Source organism: Chiloscyllium punctatum, chromosome 32, assembly GCF_047496795.1.
Source record: "Chiloscyllium punctatum isolate Juve2018m chromosome 32, sChiPun1.3, whole genome shotgun sequence".
NCBI lineage: Eukaryota > Metazoa > Chordata > Chondrichthyes > Orectolobiformes > Hemiscylliidae > Chiloscyllium > Chiloscyllium punctatum.
The window spans coordinates 28,608,931-28,631,399 of NC_092770.1; the positions used below are offsets into that span (position 1 = coordinate 28,608,931).

Genomic DNA, 22,469 nt, shown 5'->3' on the forward strand with positions numbered 1-22,469 from the left:
GCCAGCTGCCGGCAGAGGGAATTGCAGCGAGATCGCGCCGCCAGCTGCCGGCAGAGGGAATTGCAGCGAGATCGCGTCGCCAGCGGCTGGCAGAGGGAATTGCAGCGAGATTGCAGCGAGACCGCGTCGCCAGCGGGAATTGCAGCGAGGCAGCGCCGTCAGCGACCGGCGGTGGGAATTGCAGCGAGGCAGTGCCGTCAGCGGCCGGCGGTGGGAATTGCAGCGAGGCAGCGCCACCAGCGGCCGGCGGTGGGAATTGCAGCGAGGCAGTGCCGTCAGCGGCCGGCGGTGGGAACTTCAGGCGAGGCAGCGCCACCAGCGGGAATTGCAGCGACACCGCGTCGCCAGCGGTGGGAATTGCAGCGATGCAGCGCCGTCAGCGGCCGGCGGTGGGAATTGCAGCGAGGCAGCGCCACCAGCGGCCGGCGGTGGGAATTGCAGCGAGGCAGCGCCGTCAGCGTCGGCGGTGGGAACTTCAGGCGAGGCAGCGCCACCAGCGGCCGGCAGAGGGAAGAGCTCCTCACCCTTCCCCCTCCCCCGCCAGGAACACCCCCCCCACCCCCCAACCTTCCTCCGAGAGGGCGACATGTGGCTGTGAGGCTTCGGGCCTCGTATTTCCGCAGTGAGTGCAGCGGGCGTTTGTTGGTGTCGGTGAGGGGAGGGGAGGAAAACGCGGAGCCGGAATTGGCCTCTTCGAGTCGGCTGCGGGTTCGCGGCGGCGGCGGCGGCGGCGACGATGATGATCACATGAGGGCGGAGAGGGACTGACCTATCGGAGCCCGGGGACCGAGAGACAGAGAGCGCGGGGCCTCGGACTCGGGTAAGGAGGATAGGGATGGGATGGGCCCCGCCGCCCGGGAGGTTACAAACTGCGTGTGCGCGGCCTCCTCGGGCCCTCCGTCGGTGAGCGCAGCCCCGGGAGAGAGCTCACCCCCACCCCCCCGGGGCTGGAGAGAGGCCTGAGGCCTGGCTTTTCCTGTCACACTCGGAGCCGGAGACCGGGCGGCCCTGAAGGAGGGGGGGGGGGGGGCGGTGCTTTGTCCGGGCGGCGGCGGCGGCGGCGGCGGCGGTATAAAGCGAGAGCGGGGCCTCGGGCCTGGGCGGGAGCGGGCTCCCGGGGGGAAGGGGGAGGGGTGTCCGATGGTAAACAAACAACTAACCGGGGCGGGGGGGGGAAATAAACACCAGAGAGAGGGAATAATATAAACTAAACCTCGGGGAGGAGATGGGAATAATCTTCATCCTAAAGAAGTGGTGGGGGGGGGAGAAGAGATTGGGATTAATCTTCATCTCTAAAGAAGTGGTGGGGGGGCGGGGAGAAGAGATTGGGATTAATCTTCATCTCTAAAGAAGTGGTGGGGGGGCGGGGAGAAGAGATTGGGATTAATCTTCATCTCTAAAGAAGTGGTGGGGGGGAGAAGAGATTGGGATTAATCTTCATCTCTAAAGAAGTGGTGGGGGGGGAGAAGAGATTGGGATTAATCTTCATCTCTAAAGAAGTGGTGGGGGGGGAGAAGAGATTGGGATTAATCTTCATCTCTAAAGAAGTGGTGGGGGGGGAGAAGAGATTGGGATTAATCTTCATCTCTAAAGAAGTGGTGGGGGGGCGGGGAGAAGAGATTGGGATTAATCTTCATCTCTAAAGAAGTGGTGGGGGGGGAGAAGAGATTGGGATTAATCTTCATCTCTAAAGAAGTGGTGGGGGGGCGGGGAGAAGAGATTGGGATTAATCTTCATCTCTAAAGAAGTGGTGGGGGGGCGGGGAGAAGAGATTGGGATTAATCTTCATCTCCAAAGAAGTGGTGGGGGGGAGAAGAGATTGGGAATAATCTTCATCTCTAAAGAAGTGGTGGGGGGGGGAAGAGATTGGGATTAATCTTCATCTCTAAAGAAGTAGGGGAGTGGAGAAGAAATTGGGAATAATCTTCATCTCTAAAGAAGTGGGGGGGGGAGAAGAGATTGGGAATAATCTTCATCTCTAAAGAAGTAGGGGGGTGGAGGAGAAGAAATTGGGAATAATCTTCATCTCTAAAGAAGTGGTGGGGGGGAGAAGTGATTGGGAATAATCTTCATCTTAAAATTGGAGAGATTTGGAATAATCTTCATCCTAAAGTGAAAGGGAGGGGGGGCGGAAGAGATTGGGAATAATCTTTGTCTGGGGGGGGTGTGGGGGTGAAGAGAGGTTGGGAATAATCTTCATCCTGAGGAATGTAGATTAGGAATAATCATCATGCGGGAGGGCATGTGTTTGGGAATAATCTTTGTCTTGCATTGGGGGGAAGTCTTCACTCTGAGGGGTGTGGTTGCCAGGATAGAAATTGGGAATAAATTTCACTTTTTTTTTCCTATGGAAAATACAATTTGCAGTGAAACACAATATTAACTGGTTAAACCACATTTCTGCGCAATTTCTTTCACATATGTCTCTATGCATGCATGGCAGTAATCTATATGTGTTGAAAATATATTTATGTAATTGATGCAATTCTCATAAAGGCAAACCATTTTGAAATAAATTGCAATAATTTGGAGAAAGGGCGGAGGAATGAACTAAATTGCTTTGTCTTTTGGCGTGTCACAAGATTTTGGAGTGGCTGGTCTTTCTTTGAAATTCTAATTGTTAGACTATGTTACACACTGAAATGGTTCAAATGGATCAAATTACTCCTCGCCTCAAGTGTTTACTGTTTTGGAACAATTGTTTACGATATAGTTTTGCATTAATTGCATTGGGTGAAATTTTATAAATTCACTGTTCTTTCTCAGCTTTCACTTTTACCAGAATCAGAGTATTGATAAGTGCTGGTTAAAAATCAGTTTACCAATTTATTATTTTGAATAGCATTGAGAATAGAAAGACATAGTCAAAAGGTTATTAAGTTAATGTAAATTTCGTATTTCATTTCGGTAGGTGTTACTTAATAAAACACTCATTTGTGATGTTTTAGCATCAACTATTTATAGTTGAATGTATTGCCACTTCCTGTTTGTCTGTAGATGATACTGGTTCCATGAAGGTTAATTTCAAGGTAAAATGCCTTTCCATGCAAGAAGCACAAATTCGTTTCAACCTTTTTGCTTTAAAAGCACAACTGTTAGATCCTTTCTTCTGTCTTGGCTACATTTTTTTTCTGAACTAAGTGAATGAATTATTTGGAATTACTGAATTACTGACTGATCTGACATGCGGCTGGCTTGTCCGGCTGATTTGTGGTGCAGAGTGACACCAACAGCATGGGTTCAATTCCTGCACTGCTGAGGTTACCATGAAGCAACTCTTCTTCTCAAGCTCTCCCTACACCTGAGGCTAAACTGCACCAGTTGCCTCTTTCTTTTGAGACAGCAGTCCTGTGGTCTTCAGGGACTGTGGTGACTTTATTTTCACCTTTTTAGTGAAATAATGACTGTTACGGCTGTGTATTGTTATCAGATGAACCGAATCAGTACACATTGATACTAGATGTGCATGAATCACAAAGTTAATATGTAGGTACAGCAAGTGAGTAGGAAGGCCGATGCAATGATCTTGTTAGTTGCTAGATAAATGGAACATAAAAGTAAAGAGGTTTTGCCACAGTTGTGGACAACGTTTGTGAGACTCCATTTGGGATACTGTGTGCAATTGTATTCTCTATTTAAGAAAAGATATAATTGTATTTCAAGCTATGCAGAGAAGTTTCACTTGATTTAGTTCCTAGGATGAAGGGGTTACCTTGTGGGTCAGTATCCATTGGGAGTTTAGAAAAGTGAGAGGTGATTGTATTGAAATGTGAAAGATCCTGGAATTGGCGTGTGCTGGGGAGTTGACAGGGTGGGTGATGAAATGATGTTTCCCATTGTTGGAGAGGCTAGAACCAGGTGACACAGTTTTAACAGTAAGAGGTCTTCTATTTAAGTTGGCAATGCAATTTTTCTTTACTCTGGGAATCATTAGGTTATGAAATCCTAAGAGCAATGTAGCAGGCTTATTGAATATTTTTAAGGCTGTGTTAGATACCCTTGTCTAAGGATATAGACGGTAGTCAGGAGAGGTGAAGCCACAATCATATCAGCCTTGATTTTGTCAATTGTAGCACATTGTCAAATGTCCTTAATTTGTATGTAAATTACATAGAGGATGGCAACTATGTCATCCTTAAGGGCACTTGTGTAGTAGTATTGTCCCTACCTCTGAATCAGAAGGTCGGGTTCAAGTCTCACCTGCAGAAATGGGCAATGATATTTAAATATGTCATCCTTTAGAATTGCAAGATGAACTATGATAATGTAGAACCTGGGATGTAGTGTGGGTGGGTGGGTGACTGATATAGAGGAGCAATGACTCACAAGCTACTAGCCCTATGTACTGAGATGGTAAAAACAATGACTGCAGATGCTAAAAACCAAATACTGGATTAGTGGTGCTGGAAGAGCACAGCAGTTCAAGCAGCATCCAACGAGCAGCGAAATCGACGTTTCGGGCAAAAACCCTTCATCAGGAATAAAGGCAGTGAGCCTGAAGCTTGGAGAGATAAGCTAGAGGAGGGTGGGGGTGGGGAGAGAGTAGCATAGAGTACAATGGGTGAGTGGGGGAGGAGATGAAGGTGATAGGTCAAGGAGGAGAGGGTGGAGTGGATAGGTGGAAAAGAAGATAGGCAGGTCGGACAAGTCAAGGAGACAGTAACTGAGCTGGAAGTTTGAAACTAGGATGAGATGGGGGAAGGGGAAATGAGGAAGCTGTTGAAGTCCACATTGATGCCCTGGGGTTGAAGTGTTCCGAGGTGGAAGATGAGGCGTTCTTCCTCCAGGCGTCTGGTGGTGAGGGAGCGGCGGTGAAGGAGGCCCAGGACCTCCATGTCCTCGGCAGAGTGGGAGGGGGAGTTGAAATGTTGGGCCACGGGGCGGTTTGGTTGATTGGTGTGGGTGTCTCGGAGATGTTCCCTAAAGCGCTCTGCTAGGTGGCGCCACCTTGTGCTCCCGCGAGGAGGTTGAGCAATTCATCAACTTCACCAACACATTCCACCCTGACCTTAAATTTACCTGAACCATCTCTGATACCTCGCTCCCATTCCTGGACCTCTCCATCTCCATTAGTGACGACCGACTTGACACTGACATTTTTTACAAACCCACTTACTCCCATAGCTACCCGGATTACACCTCTTCCCACCCTATCTCTTCCAAAAATGCCATCCCGTATTCCCAATTTCTCCGCCTCCGCCGTATCTGCTCCCGGGAGGACCAGTTCCACCATAGGACACACCAGATGGCCTCCTTCTTTAGAGACCGCAATTTCCCTTCCCACGTGGTTAAAGATGCCCTCCAACGCATATCGTCCACATCCCGCACCTCCGCCCTCAGACCCCACCCCTCCAACCGTAACAAGGACAGAACGCCCCTAGTGCTCACCTTCCACCCTACAAACCTTCGCATCAACCAAATCATCCACCGACATTTCCGCCACCTCCAAAAAGACCCCACCACCAGGGCTTTATTTCCCTCCCCACCCCTTTCCGCCTTCCGCAAAGACCGTACCCTCCGTGACTACCTGGTCAGGTCCACACCCCCCTACGACCCACCCTCCCATTCTGCCACTTTCCCCTGCCACCGTAGGACCTGTAAAACCTGTGCCCACACCTCCTCCCTCACCTCTATCCAAGGCCCTAAAGGAGCCTTCCACATCCATCAAAGTTTCACCTGCACATCCACCAATATCATTTATTGTATCCGTTGCTCCCGATGTGGTCTCCTCTACATTGGGGAGACGGGGCGCCTCCTAGCAGAGCGCTTTAGGGAACATCTCCGAGACACCCGCACCAATCAACCAAACCGCCCCGTGGCCCAACATTTCAACTCCCCCTCCAACTCTGCCGAGGACATGGAGGTCCTGGGCCTCCTTCACCGCCGCTCCCTCACCACCAGACGCCTGGAGGAAGAACGCCTCATCTTCCACCTCGGAACACTTCAACCCCAGGGCATCAATGTGGACTTCAACAGCTTCCTCATTTCCCCTTCCCCCACCTCATCCTAGTTTCAAACTTCCAGCTCAGTTACTGTCTCCTTGACTTGTCCGACCTGCCTATCTTCTTTTCCACCTATCCACTCCACCCTCTCCTCCTTGACCTATCACCTTCGTCTCCTCCCCCACTCACCCATTGTACTCTATGCTACTCTCTCCCCACCCCCACCCTCCTCTAGCTTATCTCTCCACGCTTCAGGCTCATTGCCTTTATTCCTGATGAAGGGCTTTTGCCCGAAACGTCGATTTCGCTGCTCGTTGGATGCTGCCTGAACTGCTGTGCTCTTCCAGCACCACTAATCCAGTACTATGTACTGAGATGGCCTCCTCTTCGTGGCAGACACCAAGTAGCCATTGCCGTCATTGCTTAGCACCTCTATTAAATCTGCAGGCATGATCTAGAGTCATAGAGATGTACAGCACAGAAACAGACTCTTTGGTTCAACTCGTCCATGCCAACCAGATATTCTAACATAGATCTCTATCGTGGCAGGCTTCCTTTCTCCAGGCTCTTGATGTACTAACTATTCCAAATAATAATTTGGTATATTGTATTCTTTTGCCTGTTACAGAAATTATCTGAATTATCAAATTCAGTTTTGTCACTTGCCATAATGATCTCGTGTCATGGCACAGTTCAAGTTGTAATATTACAATAGATTGGTCTTTTTCCTTGACCCTTTAGTATGCTGTTAAATAGTTATAGAGTCATAAAGATGTATAGCATAGAAACAGAACCTTCGGTCCAACTCATCCATCCTCTTTATCAGGTATATCAAGAATAAAAGAATGACTAGAATGAGATGAGGGCCAATCAGTGATAGTAGTGGGAAGTTGTACTCTGAGTCAGAAAGGAAGCGTGAAATGAATACTTTTCATCAGTATTCACATTAGAAAAAGACAATGTTGTCAAGGAGAATACCGAGATACACGCTACTAGACTAGCTGGGACTGAGGTTCACAAGGAGGAAGTGTTAGCAATTCTGGAAAATATAAAAATAGTTAAGTCCCCTGGGCCGGATGGGATTTATCCTAGGATTATCTGGGAATCCAGGGAGGAGATTGCTTTACCTTTGGCTTTGATCTTTATGTCATCATTGTCGACAAAAATAGTGCCAGAAGACTGAAGAATAGCAAATGTTGTCCCCTTGTTCAAAAAGGGGAGTAGAGGCAATCCTGGTAATTATAGCTTTACTTCAGTTGCGAGTAAAGTGTTGGAAAGAGTTATAAGATTTATAATCATCTAGAATGGAATACCTTGATTAGGGATAGTCAACACAGTTTTGTGAAGGGTAGGTCGTGCCTCACAAACCTTATTCAGTTCTTTGAAATGGTGACCAAACAGATGGATGAGGGTAAAGTGGTTGATGTGGTGTAAATGGATTTCAGTGAAGTGTTTGATAAGGTTCCCCAAGGTAGGCTATTGCACAAAGCATGGGATAAGGGTGATTTAGTGGTTTGGATCAGAAATTGGCGAGCTGAAAGAAGACAGAGGGTGGTGCTTAATGTGAAATATTCATCCTGGAGTTCAGTTTCTAGTGGTGTACCACAAGGATCTGATTTGGGGTCACTGCTGTTTGACGTTTTTATAAATGACCTGGATGAGGGCATAGAAGGATAGGTTAGTAAATTTGCAGATGACACTAAGGTCGGTGGAATTGTGGATAGTGACGAAGGATGTTGTAGGTTTCAGAAGGACACAGATAAGCTGCAGAGGTGGGCTGATAGGTGGCAAATGGAGTTTAGTACAGAAAGTTGAGGTGATTCACTTTGGAAGGAGTAACAGGAATGCAGAGTACTGGGCTAATGGTAAGATTCTTGGTAGTGTAGATGAGCAAAGAGATCTTGGTGTCCATGTACATAGATCGTTGAAAGTTACCACCCAGGTTGATAGGGTTGCTAAGAAGGCATATAGTATGTTAGCTTTTATTGGTAGACAGATTGAGTTTTGGAACTGAGATCATGCTGCAGCTGTACAAAACTCTGGTGAGGCCACACTTGGAGTATTGTGAACAGTTCTGGCCACCGCATTATAGGAAGGATATGGAAACTTTGGAAAAGGTTCAGAGGAGATTTATGTTGCCTGGTACGGAAGGAAGGTCTTGCGAGGAAAGGATGAGGGACTTGAGGCTGTTCCATTAGAGAGAAGAAGGTTAAGAGGTGACTTAGTTGAGGCATATAAGATACTCAGAGGACAGTGTGAGCCTTTTCCCTCTGATGGCAATGGCTTGCACAAGGGGACGTAGCTTTAAATTGGTGGGGGGGGGGGGGTGATAAATATAAGACAGCTATCATAGGTAGTTTCTTTCCTCAGAGTAGTTGGGGCATGGAATGCACTGTCTACAACAGTAGTAAACTCACCAAACGTAAGGGCATTTAAATGGTCACTAGCTAGGCATATGGACAAGAATGGAATAGTGTCGGTTAGATGGGCTTCAAATTGGTTTCACAGGTTGGCACAACATAGAAGGCCAAAGGGCCTGTATGGGACTAATGTTCTATGTTTATCCATGCCGACCAGATATCCTAAATTAATCTAGTCTCATTTGCAGCACTTGGCCCATATCCCTCTAAACCCTTCCTATTCATGTACCCATCCTTTTAAATGTTGTAAATGTACCAGCCTCCACCACTTCCTCTCACAGCTCATTCCATACACACATGACCACTCTGTGAAAACGTAGCCCCTTCGGTCTCTTTTATATCTTTCCCCTCTCACCCAAAACCTATGCCCTCTAGTTCTGGACTCACCCACCCCAGGGTAAAAGACTTTGCCTGTTTACCCTATCTATGCCTCTCATGATTTTTAAAAACTCTGTAAGGTCACCCTTGGCCTCTAATGCTCCAGGGTAACAGCCCCAGCCTATTCAGCCTCTTCTTATAGCTCAAACTCTCCAACTCTGGCAACATCTTTGAACTGTTGGGACATTTGTTGGTTACTTTTGGCACATTTTAAGACCAATACACAGGATTAGAAATATTGTAAAGTTGGAGTGAGAAGGTAATATTTCACATCCACTGTATAGAGTGATGATTTATAGCAAATGATTTGACTGTTGATAGCTTGCCAGGATTGCTTGAGTGGAATTTTGCTCCTTTTATGTTTATTTTTAAATTAATAAGGATTTCAGCAGGTAAATGCTGTTTTACAAAGCAGTAGTGTTTAATTGGCAGTTCTGAGAAATTGACACAACAAAATGTCAACTAAAAACAATTAACTTTTGACAAAAAATTCTCATTCATAAGAGGTACTTGCTTTACCTTCTAAATTGCCTGTTTAGATACTGTATGATAAGTGTAATATTACACTACCCCATGATTGAACTCAGTTGTGTCAGCTATTACATTGGTACTTTTGTCGTTTTTGTAATCTTGCTCCTGTTCTTTAGTTGGGAGGTGGTGTGACGAGCTCATAGTAATATCCAAACCATTCTAGCAGATACAGTTCTTGATTGATTTGACAGTGTTGAAGATTATACCTCCCACTTTCAAATGGACAATTTAAACCAAGTGCTATTCTAGGATTGAAGACAACACGCTACTGTTCCTTCTGTGAATCAAGAACAGAAAGTGATTGTGTTGAGAAAGTTTAACTATATATGGGATGTCTCAAACTTTGCATTTAAATTTGGTTTCACTTGCAGTTCTGCATTATCAACTGAGTAAAAGATGGGACGGAGGAAATTACCTGAAACTGCAGCAGCCCCAGATCAGGATCAAGACTTTGGTGGTGAGTTTATTTGTACTGTGATGCGTGTTTGTCACCTTTGAAAGTCTAGTGAATTGGAAATGTGTTACATTGTGTTTATGTTTGTAGCCAGTTGCTGTTCTGAGAATAAACCATGGTTCAATTGGGAAAGGTTGTAGTCCTGTAGTTTGTCATTATCTTTGATGTAACATTGAGAAATGCATTTTAAGTATTGCTGGGATGTTGCTTGTCCATGAAAGGTAAAGCATAAATTGAGAATGTCTGCAGTCATTCATTGGGTGTCCAATAATAATCTGGTCTCCCATCTTCTATTGTTTCAGATTAGCTGCTGGCAGATGGTTAGAGAGTAACAGCTAATAGTGAACACTCATCTTGAGATTTGTAATGTTTTTGGTGAACTTGTTTAGGTTCCTGGAGGTGCAATGCCTACGTGAGGTTTTGAAATAGAAAATTGGCTGATTAATTGTTGGAACAAATCTTTCTTGTTGGCAGGTGTACAAGTGAGTGCTGTTGGAGCAGAACAATATTCTTTAATGATATGGGGTCTCCTCCACATATAGTGAACAATCTGAGTGGTCAATTGTTTTGATCTTTTAACTTGCTACAGACCTGATATGTATTTAATATAATTCATACACAACTCCTGGTCACGTGTAATTTTTATCTCCTTGCAGATATACATGCCTTAAAATGGCAGCTGTTGAAATGGCCACAAAAAGAGATGTTAAGCATTTTTCAAAACGTTTCACTTGGATATGGTTCAGTATCAAGAGTTTTCAGTGTTGTCTACTTCATCAAGGATTTTGTTTTTGTTGAGACCTTTTGTGTAAATAGTGCATCTCGTTGTCATCACTGCTTTTTAAAAATTGGGTCTGAAATGTTTTGAGCTTAGTTCGTGTTCTTTCTGTGTTTCAGATTACTTGCTTTTCCTAGTTAAAAATCAGACAACACCAGGTTATCGTCCAACAGATTTGTTTGGAAGCACTAGCTTTTGGAGCATTGCTTCTTAATCATGTGGTTGTGGAGAATAAGCCACCTGATGAAGGAGCAGTGCACCGAAAGCTAGTGCTTCCAAATAAACCTGTTGGACTATAACCTGGTCTTGTGTGACTTTTAACTTTGTACACCACAGTCCAACACCAATGTCTCCAAATCATTGCTTTTCCAAATGGTTGCTGATACCTCATTTGATTTGGAAGTTTCCTGTTGACTATTCTTTGTTGTCCTGAATAGTTTCCAGTTGACCTTTTAGAATGACTGCAGTCCTGCTGCTCCCAAGATTGTTTTGGAAAGGAAATCCCTGTGTTAGTTCAGACTTGATGGTAAGTATGCAAACCAGAAAGGGATGCAAGTTGGAGATAACTTAGGGTTTCTGGTATTCTTATGGTCTTGCTGATTTTGTCACCCTGGGCTGTGGAAACTTCAAGGTGCTGTTTTAAGTAAGCCTGCTGAGCTGTACCACCATATTCAGTCAAAATATGTACTCAGGGTTTTGTCCGGTCTAATGCAAGGCAGGGCAGTCACGTTTTAATCTTTGTCACTAGGGTTAGGGGTGTTACCAATGAGCAAATATCAAAATAGTAAGAGTTGGCACAAAAGTAAACATGAATTTAAAAAGCAATTCAGAAACAATAAATCATAATGTGTATTCATAAATAATAAACATCATTTTACATGTGCTAAATAATAGGGATAACTAATAACATCTTTATGAAAAACAGAATGCTGGGAAAACTCATCAGATTTGGCATCATCTATGGAGAGAAAGCAGAGTTAATGTGTCACCTCCAGTGACCCTCCTTTAGAACTGATTGTCGCTAGGAAATGGTTGATACATATGATGAAGGTTGGTTGGGGGGGAGGGGGGTGATTGGCGATGGTGGTAAAGGATATCCCACAGCAAGATAACAGCAATTGGACAGGCAATAGAATGGGTTGAAAAGTGTGACGCTGGAAAAGCAAAGCAAGCCAGACAGCATCCAAGGAGCAGGAGGGTCGATGTTTTGGCCATAAGTCCTTCATCGGGGATGTGAGGGTGTGTGAAGAAGGGGACTCAGAGATAAACAGGAGAGTAGGGGTGGGAAGAAGGTAGCTGGGAAGGCTTGGGAAGACCTCCTCCTCTCACCCCAGATCCAGCCTCCAACTTGACACTGTCCTACCTCTCCATCTTCCTACCCACCTATCCGCTCCACCCATGCCTGACCTGTCACCATCATCCCCCACCTGGATCTATCTATCACCTTCCCCTCAACCCCAACCCCCTCCTATTTACTTATCTCTCAGCCCCACTCCCACCAGAAAAAAAAACCACCACACCACATCCCTGATGAAGGGCTTATGCCCGAAATGTCCACTCTCCTGCTCCTCGGATGTTGCCGAACCTGCTGTGTTTTTCCAGCACCACATTTTCCGACTCTGATCTCCAGCATCTGCAGTCCTCACTTTCTCTCAGACAAAGGAATGGATAAAGGTCAGCCTGGGGAATCAATAGCTGCTAATTGGGACCATTAATGGCTGACAATAGGATGGTTGTGGTAGCAACCAATGTGATGGCAAGGCCTGGAGTGTGGGGATTGGGATAAGGACATGGGAGAGGGTGCTCAAATCCTAAAATTATTGAACTCAATATTGAATGTTGAAGGCTGCAGAGTTCCCAAGTGGAAAATGTGGTGCTGTTCAAGCTTGCACTGAATTTCTCTAGAGCACTGCAACAAACCTGACATTGGCTAGGGAACCCTGTGGTCTGTTGAAGTGGCAGGCAACAGGAAGCTCAGGGTCATTTTTGTGGACAGAATTTATTTTCTTTGCCTATTTGGTTAAGAAGCAGCGATGTGGAGAGCGAGCTAAGCTCGAAATTCAATGTGAGCAAATGAGAGGTCTTGTACTTTTGGAAAAAAGAATACAGGCATGGACTGTTTTTGAAACGGTGAGAAAATTCATAAAGCCAAAGTACAAAAGGATCTGGGAGTGCTAGTCCAGGATTCTCTAAACGTTGACTTGCAGGTTGAGTCCGTCGTTAAGAAAGAAATATCATGTTGTCATTTATCTCAAGAGGGTTGGAATGTAAAAGCAGCGATGTGCATCTGAGACTTAAAAGCCCTGGTTAGGCCCCATTTAGAATACTGTATCCAGTTTTGGGCCCCACACCTCAGGAAGGATGTACTGTCACTGGAGCGTGTCCAGTGGAGATTCACATGGATGATCCCTGGAATGTTAGGCCTATTATACGATGAATGGCTGAGTTTCCTGGGATTGTATTCATTAGAGTTTAGACAGTTGAGGGGAGATCTATTAGAAACTTACAAGATAATGCATGGCTTAGACAGGGTGGACGCTGGGAAATTGTTTCCGTCAGGCGGGGTTAGTAGGACTGGTGGTCACAGCCTTAGAAGTAGAGAGGGTCAATTTAGAATGGAAATGAGGAGAACATTTCTTCAGCCAGAGTGTGGTGGGCCTGTGGAATTCATTGCCACGGAGCGCAGTGGAGGGACGTTAAGTGTCTTCAAGGCAGAGATGGATAAATTCTTAATCTCACAAGGAATTAAGGGCTACCGGGAGAGTGCGGGTAAGCGGTGTTGAAATGCCCATCAGCCATGATTGAATGGCGGAGTGGACTTGATGGGCCGAATGGTCTCGCTTCCACTCCTATGTCTTATGTTCTTATGGAAATCATGATCTCTGGGTGGGGGTTGGGGGCTGAGACTGAGCCAGGCATTTAGGTTTAACTAAACTTGTGTTCGTTTCTGGAGGTACATACCCACAGAATCAGAGGTGATCTTTTAGCCTGGGTTTTCTTTGTCTCCCTGCATGAATTGTGAAGAGATTGTTGGGGAGATATTAGAAGGGGAAGGATGGGTCTGTGCCTGGCTCATGTCATGAGCATCACCCCTTCAACCCCACCATATACGCCACCTGTCCCCTACTCCCTGCAATGGGGATAGGTTTTTGGAGTGGAAGGAGGATCAAATTGATCTTTGTCTGATATTACTTGCAAGTCATTCTGATAATTACTAGGTGAAAAGCCTTGACAAAATGTGTCTTTTCCCCATTAATACTCAACGTTATTTTCATGAAGACTAAGTATGATTGCTTCCACAATTGGCAGAGATAGTAGTTTGGTGCGATATCATATAAATTATATCCTCATGTTGGTTTCCTGACTGTCTGATGGAGTTCTAGTTTGAAACCAAACCTTTCAGATTGATAGTGATAACTCAATTTCTTATTTCTCTCCTTCAGTTGGTGCACAGGGTAGAATTGAACTTGTCAGTTGGTGGGGAGGGGGTTAAAAGGTGCACATCAGGAAGTTTCTTTGGTTTTATTAAATACAAACCCATAATAATTCCTCACAGGATCAGTAATCAGTCTTAAGGTGTCCAGTCTGAAGGGCATTTCTACAGAAGGGCTGTGTATCACTCATCTCTAGATGATCTATTTTGCTGATACCGTGGAACAGAAAATGTGTCTTAGGATGTTATGCTATTTACATTCAAATTGTTGATGTAACCAGGGGTGCTTGGAGGAATCTGGGGTGTTAAAGTTAGTTGCTATTCTTTGAGAATGACTATCTGGTTGTTACTTGACAACTTTATGGGATGTGTGTCGGCTCAATACACCAAATGTCCAAATACTAGTGAGGAGCAAGTTCAGAGTACTGTGTGGCTTATTGTTGTTGGTTAGGATTAAATTGTTTCACAACTGAATGGATTGTTAAGCCATTTCAAAAGACCTTTAGACTTGACTAAGTAGTGGAGTACTGTAGTCATGTGCAAGCCAAACCATTTAGGTGTGGCATACTCACTTCCCTTAAGGACATAAATGAATCAGTTAGGATTTTTGGTGCGTGGCCCGTAAACGATCAGATCTATTAAGTGCAAACTTGCCAATGTTAAATTAAAGGTCTCTGTTTTGCAAGTCCACCCCAGTAACAGTGGAGGTGCCCATAGAAGGGCACTAAATCTGACTATAAGGGAGGTGGATTGAAGCAAGCCTGTTGTTGAACAATTCCTAGTTTTCTGACTATATTGATTAAAATGTTTCCCAATAACTTCATTAATTCCTTCACTCAACTCTGTCTGATATCAGTCACACTTGATTTTCAAGCAAAAATACTAAAGCAATAGAAACGTGAATATTTTTATAATGTGGGTTTTAGTGATACTCTTAAATCTGAATTGTGAAAGCACCTCTTGGAGTGGAATTTGTCATTTTACAAAAGTAAATTCAGGTATACCATGTAAAATATGTGTTGGAGGCAGATGAGAAATGTCATTCTGTTCATCTTGCCTCACTCTAAATCTGAGTCATCTGTTCTCACACTATAGATAGCGTTCTAGATTTACCTTTATTATTTCATTTGCTCATGTCCAGTTCCCCCTCAAGGCAGACAAATCCAAATATCTCCTATGTTTTTTCATGCTTCAATCTTTTCTTGTTGTATTATGGCTCCTCTTCCAACTGTCTCCACGGTTTGAATAAGTGTTTTGTCTCAGCAATCAAAGTGAGACACAGTGATCTAAGTTTGGTCTGAAAGAGGACTGTTAGCAGATGACACAAAGCTGAATGGAAGGATGAGCTTTGAGGCAGATGCAGGGATGTTCATATCATATTGAAACACATTTAGTGAGTAGCAAATGAATGGCAGATGTAGAATAATATGAATAAATCTGAGGTTATCCACTTTGGTAGCAAAACAAGAAGGCAGATTATTACTTGAATGCTGACAGATTGGGAAAGTGGGAGATGCTACGAGACCTAGGTGTCTTTGTACACCAGTTGCAGAAAGTTAAGCATGTGGGTGCAGCAGGCGGTGAAGAAAGCAAATTGTATGTTGTCCTTCCCAGTGAAAGGGTTTAAAAACAAGGGCAGGATTATCTTGCTGCAATTACACAGAGCTTTGGTGAGAGCTCACCTAGAATGTTGGTTTCCTTGTCTGTGGAAGAATGTTCTGGCTAATGTAGGTGTGCAAAAAGAGTTTTCTAGACTGATTCTTGGGATGATAGGACTGATACATGAAGAAAGATGGGATCAACTGTGACCAGGTTCACTGAAGTTTAGAAGTATGGGCGGTAGATTTCATAGAAGCCTATAAAATTCTAACACAGGAGAATTGTCTGGGTGGTGGTGGTGGCGGCAGCAGGTCACGGTTTAACGGGGTAGGCCTTTTACAGCTGTGAAAAATTTCTTCACTCTGACAGTACAAAACCTGTGGAATTCTCTGCTATAGAACATTGTTGAGACAAAAATACTGCTTTCAAGGAGATAGAGGTCATAGAAACCCTACAGTGTGGAAGCAGGTCATTGGGCCCAATGAGTCCATACCAGCCCTCCAAAAGCATTCCACTCAGATTGATGCCCCAGCCTATTCCTGTAACCCCACATTTACCATGACTAATCTGCCTAACCTACACATCTTTAGAGTGAGTGAGGAAACTGGCGAATCCAGTGGAAACCCACACAGAGATGGGGAAAATGTGCAAACTCCACACAGCCCAAGGTTGGAATCAAACCTGGGTTCCTGGTGCTGTGAGACAACAGTGCTCACCATGTCGTCCCTTGGAGGTAAAGGGATCAAAGGATATGAGGAGAAAGCAGATACAGGGGACTGGTTTGGATAATTGGACATGATCATCTTGATTAGCAGAGAAGGGTCAAAGGGCTGAATGGCTTATTCCTGCTCTATGTTTGTATGCCACTATAGAGTGGCAGAATGGTATGCTTCTATGTGTAGTCCTGTCCTGTATGCTTTTATTGGTTTAGTTTAATGAATGTGTGTAGTTGTAGTGTATTGGTTGTTAACTTCACTGAAAATCCCACCACCCTCCCCAACACCTCTGATGAACTGTACTTTGACTTTATTTGTATTAAATTTTACATAAGCCTGCCTGCTTACATAATTTGTGTCCTCCACTTCATAGCTTCTGATTAGCTCCTCAAGTTCAGTTGCCTTTTTTGGTCTGCTATCATCTGTACAATTTGTTTTTAATTCACTCTAGGGATGTGGGTGTCACTGGCTGGGCCAGCATATTTTGTCTGTCCATTGAGAAGGTGGTGGTGGGCAGCCATCTTGAACTGCTCTAGTCCATGTCTGGTAGGTTGACCCGCAGTGCCCTTCGGGTGGGTATTCCAAGATTTTGAATGAGACTGAGGGAATGGCAAAATGTTTCCAAGTCAGGGTGGTGATTGACTGGAAGGCAATTTGCAGGTGTTGGTTTCCCATGTATCTGCTGCCCTTGTCCTTCTAGTTGTGGATTTGGTAAATTTGATCAATTTGGGTGCAGTTCTGCAGCAAGATGAAGGGCTTATGCCCAAAACATGGATTCTCCTGCTCCTTGGTTGCTGCCTGACCTGCTGTCCTTTTCCAGCACTACACTCTCAACTACTTACATTAGCAGGATGACCATCCTTATTATGTTGAACACTGTAGTTTTTCTCACCTTATTGTATTCTGCCTGCAATGCCACATAATCAAAAAGCTGAAGGAGTTTGATCAAGCAACGTTACCTTTCTAAATTTCTATTAGGTGCTGAATCTAGGTTATTGTATTCTGGCTAAATCTCAAGCGTGTGCATGATCTCTTCTATTATTTTATCTTGCATACATGGTCGTTTGGACCTTTTTTGTTATCCTTTTGATAAGCAGGTCTTTTGAAAATCTGCCTATTTCTGATTATTTTTCAGTGAAACTTGGCAGCTCATGAATATCATCTCCTTGTGTCTTGTTGGTCTGTCCCATGGGATTTAATTGTTGAGCTTTTAGTTTGTTTAGAATTTCCATATCATTTACATCTTATTAATTTTACTTAGAATATTGTTGTTTTCAGAAGACACATCCATTACTTCTCTACTGAATTCTTAAAGGAAAAAATAATTTACAATATTAAAAAGATGATGCCTTGTCTCGTCCGTGGTTTTGTTTGCATTCCCATTTTTTATGTCCCCTATTTATTCTCTTACCTTGTTTAAGGACTTTAATGTTTTGTCTGTATTATGCTTTTTCTTCAGCTGTCTCTCGACTTCTCTGTCTTCTTATCATATCGGTCTTTTGACTTTTTTTCTAATTAAATTGCAAGTCATTTGGGATGAAGATTGCTTAGTACTTGACTAATCTTAGGTGTATTTTTTAATCCTGGTCGTTAAGGAGGCCCAAGTTAAAGTCCCAGATGTTTGAAGTGTTTAATAACATCTCAGTACAGATTGATTAGGAAAATAAGTTAAATAAAACAAAAATCCTGATTGTTCGTCATTGTATCTTTAAAGTCTGCCAATTGAACGTAATTTGAATTTTTTTTTGAAGAATGAACAAAGAGGATTGATGAGTGCAGAGCCGAGGATGTGATCTGTATGGATTTTGGTAAGGCATTCAACAAGGTTTCTCATGATGGACTGGTTGGCAAGGTTAAGCGTCATGGAATATAGGGAGAACTAACCATTTGGATACAGAACTGGCTCAAAGGTAGAAGACAGAGGATGTTGGTGGAGGGTTGCTTTTCAGACTGGAGGCCTGTGGCCAGTGGAGTGCCGCAAGGATCGGTGCTGGATCCACTGCTTTTTGCCATTTACATAAACGATCTGGATATGAACATAAGAGGTATAGTTAGTAAGTTTGCAGATGACACCAAAATTGGAGGTGGAGTGGACAGCGAATAAGGTTATGTCAGAGTACGATGGGATCTTGATCAGATGGGCCAATGCACTGAAGAGTGGCAGATGGAATTTAATTTAGATAAATGCAAGGGCTGCATTTTGCAAAAGCAAATCTTAGCAGGACTTATAAACTTAATGGTAAGATCCTGGGGAGTGTTGCTGAACAAAGAGACTTTGGAGTGCCGGTTCATTGATCCTTGAAAGTGGAGTAGCAGGTAGATAGGATAGTGAAGAAGGCGTTTGGTATGCTTTCCTTTATTGGTCAGAGTATTAAGTATAGGAGATGGGAGGTCATGTTGCGGCTGCACAGGACATGGGTAAGGCCACTGTTGGAATAGTTCATGCAATTCTGGTCTCCTCCCTATTGGAAGGATGTTGTGAAACTTGTAAATCTTTTCTGAACCCTTTCAAGGATATTGCCAGGGTTGGAGGATTTGATCTTTAGTAGGGAGTGGCTGAATAGGCTGGTGTTGTTTTCCCTGGAGCTTCGGAGGCTGAGCAGTGACCTTATAAAAGTTTATAAAATCATAAGGGGCATGGATAGGATAAACAGACAAGATCTTTTCCCTGGCGTGAGGGAGTCTAGAACTAGAGGGGTTAGGTTTAGGGTGGGAGGAGAAAGATATAAAAGGGACCTAAGGGGTAACTTTCTCAGCCAGTGGGTGGTGCGTATATGGAATGGTGGAGACTGGTACAATTGCAACATTTAAAAGGCATCTGGATTGATATATAAATAGGAAGGATTTAGATGGATACGGGCCAAGTGCTGGCAAATTGGACTAGACTAGATTAGGATATCTGGTAGGCATGGACAAGCTGGACCGAAGGGTCTGCTTTTGTGCTCTATGACTCTAATTGGGTGACACTGAAGTAAATGTCTCTAGTTATTGTAGGTAAGCTTTAACGTCCTCAAAATCAGTCATTTTTAAAAGTAATATTAGCAAATCCTCTGAGGCATTTTATATGTATATAATGTATCAGAGTAATGCTGCTTCATGAAGAGTCAGGGTATTGCTGATGAAGTGGGATGGGAGAATTAACAGATGTAACTATGGCATGTATACAAAGTACACAAGCCACTAAATACATAGGTTAATGAATATATCTCCTAATCTTGTTTTTGAATCCCGGATCATGTCAATTTGAGCATTTGCAGTTGCCATCTCTGAAGGCTACCATAGTTTCCATTCTCCTTAGATTATCTGGGTGAGTCATCAAGTTAGAATCACTTACAACTTCTCTGCCCTAATGTGTCATGGAGCCATAAGACATAAAAGCATAAGTAGGCCATTTGGCCCATTGAATCTGTTCCACCATTCACTATAATCGTGGCTGTTCTGATATTGCTCCATGCTACTTTCCTACCTCATCTCTGTCATCCTTGATGAATAGAAATCTGACTATGTCAACCTTTAATCTACTTAATAGCCCAGCATCAACAGCTTTCTGCGGTAAAGAATTCCACAAGTTCAGTACACCCTGAGAGGAAAAAGAAATCCTCCTCCTCTTCTTATTCCTTATTCTTGAGATTCTGCGCTTGATTTCTTAACTTTTCCGTGGGAAGGACATCCTGTCTGCATCCTGCACCTTATCAAGACCTCTAAGAATTTTGTATGTTGTAATATGTCACCTGTTATTCTCCTAAACTCCAATGAACATAAGCTCAACTTGATAGCTCAGATCAACCAACCTTATCTGGACTGCTGCTAGTATATCTTTTCCTTAGCAAAGGGTCCCAGAATTGTTCACAGTATTCCAGTTATAGTATGACCAGTGTCTTCGAATCATACCATACAGAAGAAGCTCTTTGGTCTATTGAGTCTGTACTGTTAAAAATATGTGAGTGTGTACATAAGTCTCACTTTCTTGCACTAAGCCCATAATCCTGAATATTATGACACTTCACATGTTTGTCCAAGTACATTTTAAATGTTGTGAGTTTACCCACCTCAACTACCCTCCAGGCAGCGCATTTCAGACCCCTATGGCCCTTTGGGTGAAAACACATTTTCTCAGATCCCCTCTAAACCTCCTGCCTTTCACTTTAAAATTACGTCCCCTTGTATTTGACCCTTTGACTAAGGGGAACAGCTGCATTCTATTCACCCTGTCTGTGCCCCACATAATTTTATCCAGCTCGATCAGGACCCCCTCAAAGTTCTCTGCTCCAAAGAAAGCAACCCAAGCTTACTAGCCTCTCTTCACAACTGAAATGTTCCATCCTAGTGAATCTCCTCAGCACCGTCTCCAATGCAATCGCATCCTTCCTATAGTGCGGTGACCAGAACTGCACACCCTACTCCAGCTGTGCACTAACCCAAAGTTCTGTATATCTCCAACATAACCTCCCTGCTCTTATAATCTATGCCTTGACTGATAAAAGCATGCATCGAATATGTTGCTTTATCTAACCTTTTAACCTGCTTCGTCAGCTTCAGGGATCTGTGGACAAATACCCCAAGATCCTTCTCATTCTCTGAGCTTCTTAGTGTCCTGCCATTCATTCAGTACTCCAATGTCTCATTCCTTCTTCGAGGAGGAGGTGAGGACTGCAGATGCTGGAGATCAGAGCTGAAAATGTGTTGCTGGAAAAGCGCAGCAGGTCAGGCAGCATCCAAGGAACAGGAGAATCGATGTTTCGGGCATGAGCCCTTCTTTAGGAATGAGGAAAGTGTGTCCAGCAGGCTAAGATAAAAGGTAGGGAGGAGGGACTTGGGGGAGGGGCGTTGGAAATGCGATAGGTGGAAGGAGGTCAAGGTGAGGGTGATAGGGCGGAGAAGTCAGTAAGAAGATTGCAGGTTAGGAAGGCGGTGCTGAGTTTGAGGGATTTGACTGAGACAAGGTGGGGGGAGAGGAAATGAGGAAACTGGAGAAATCTGAGTTCATCCCTTGTGGTTGGAGGGTTCCTAGGCGGAAGATGAGGCGCTCTTCCTCTAACCGTCCTGTTGTGATGGTCTGGCGATGGAGGAGTCCAAGGACCTGCATGTCCTTGGTGGAGTGGGAGGGGGAGTTGAAGTGTTGAGCTACGGGGTGGTTGGGTTGGTTGGTCCGAGTGTCCCAGAGGTGTTCTCTGAAACGCTCCGCAAGTAGGCGGCCTGTCTCCCCAATATAGAGGAGGCCACATCGGGTGCAGCGGATGCAATAGATGATGTGTGTGGAGGTGCAGGTGAATTGGTGGCGGATATGGAAGTATCCCTTGGGGCCTTGGAGGGAAGTAAGGAGGGGAAGGGTTGGGGCGGGGGGGGGGTGTGGGTGCGGGTGCAAGTTTTGCATTTCTTGCGGTTGCAGGAGAAGGTGCCGGGAGTGGAGGTTGGGTTGGTGGGGGGTGTGGACCTGATGAGGGAGTCACGGAGGGAGTGGTCTTTTCGGAATGCTGATAGGGGAGGGAAGGGAAATATATCCCTGGTGGTGGGGTCCGTTTGGAGGTGGCGGAAATGAAGGCGGATGATACACTGTACATGGAGGTTGGTGGGGCGGTAGGTGAGGACAAGTGGGGTTCTGTCCTGGTGGCAGTTGGAGGGGCGGGGCTCAAGGGCGGAGGAGCAGGAAGTGGAAGAGATGCGGTGGAGGGCATCGTCTACCACGTCTGGGGGGATATTTCCTCATTCCTGAAGAAGGGCGTATGCCCAAAACGTCGATTCTCCTGTTCCTTGGATGCTACCTGACCTGTTGTGTTTTTCCAGCAACACATTTTCAGCTCTTATTTCTTATTCCTAAGTATGTCACCTGGCAATTACCAGGGTTAAATTCCATCTGCCACTCATCTGCCTATCTAACCAATCCTTTTATATCCACCTATTACCTAAGACATTCCTCTTCACTGTCAACCCCCAGCCAATCTTTGACCTACACAAACCTCCTTATCACCCTCAACCTCCCCATCCCCCCATTCTCATCTACGTCAATTAGGAATAAACAGTAAGCAACCCAGCAGTGATCTCTGCAGTGTGCCAATGCACACTAGGCTCCAATCACATAAGCAGCTTTCTACCACCACCCTCTGTCTTCTGCCACTAAGCCAGTTTTGGATCTAACTTGCCAAGTTTTCCTGGACCCATGATAAAGAAGCTTTTACCACCTTCTTTATCAATTTCCCATGAGGAACGTTGCTGGAATC

At 44.5% G+C, this 22,469-nt stretch overlaps 1 protein-coding gene across 3 annotated transcripts in view; it reads left to right on the forward strand.

The window, feature by feature from the left end:
- The first annotated feature begins 560 nt into the window (after window positions 1-560).
- Window positions 561-22,469, forward strand: part of scaf11 (SR-related CTD-associated factor 11) — a 78,746-nt gene continuing 56,837 nt past the window's right edge. For 2 of the 3 annotated variants that reach the window (XM_072551948.1, XM_072551950.1), the window contains exons 1-2: window positions 564-820; window positions 9,643-9,728. In XM_072551948.1, the coding sequence (XP_072408049.1) occupies window positions 9,668-9,728 (61 nt within the window). In that variant the 5' untranslated portion in view covers window positions 564-820; window positions 9,643-9,667. Of the gene's footprint in view, window positions 821-9,642; window positions 9,729-22,469 lie in introns of all 3 variants that reach the window. The other variant, XM_072551949.1, reaches the window with a different exon arrangement.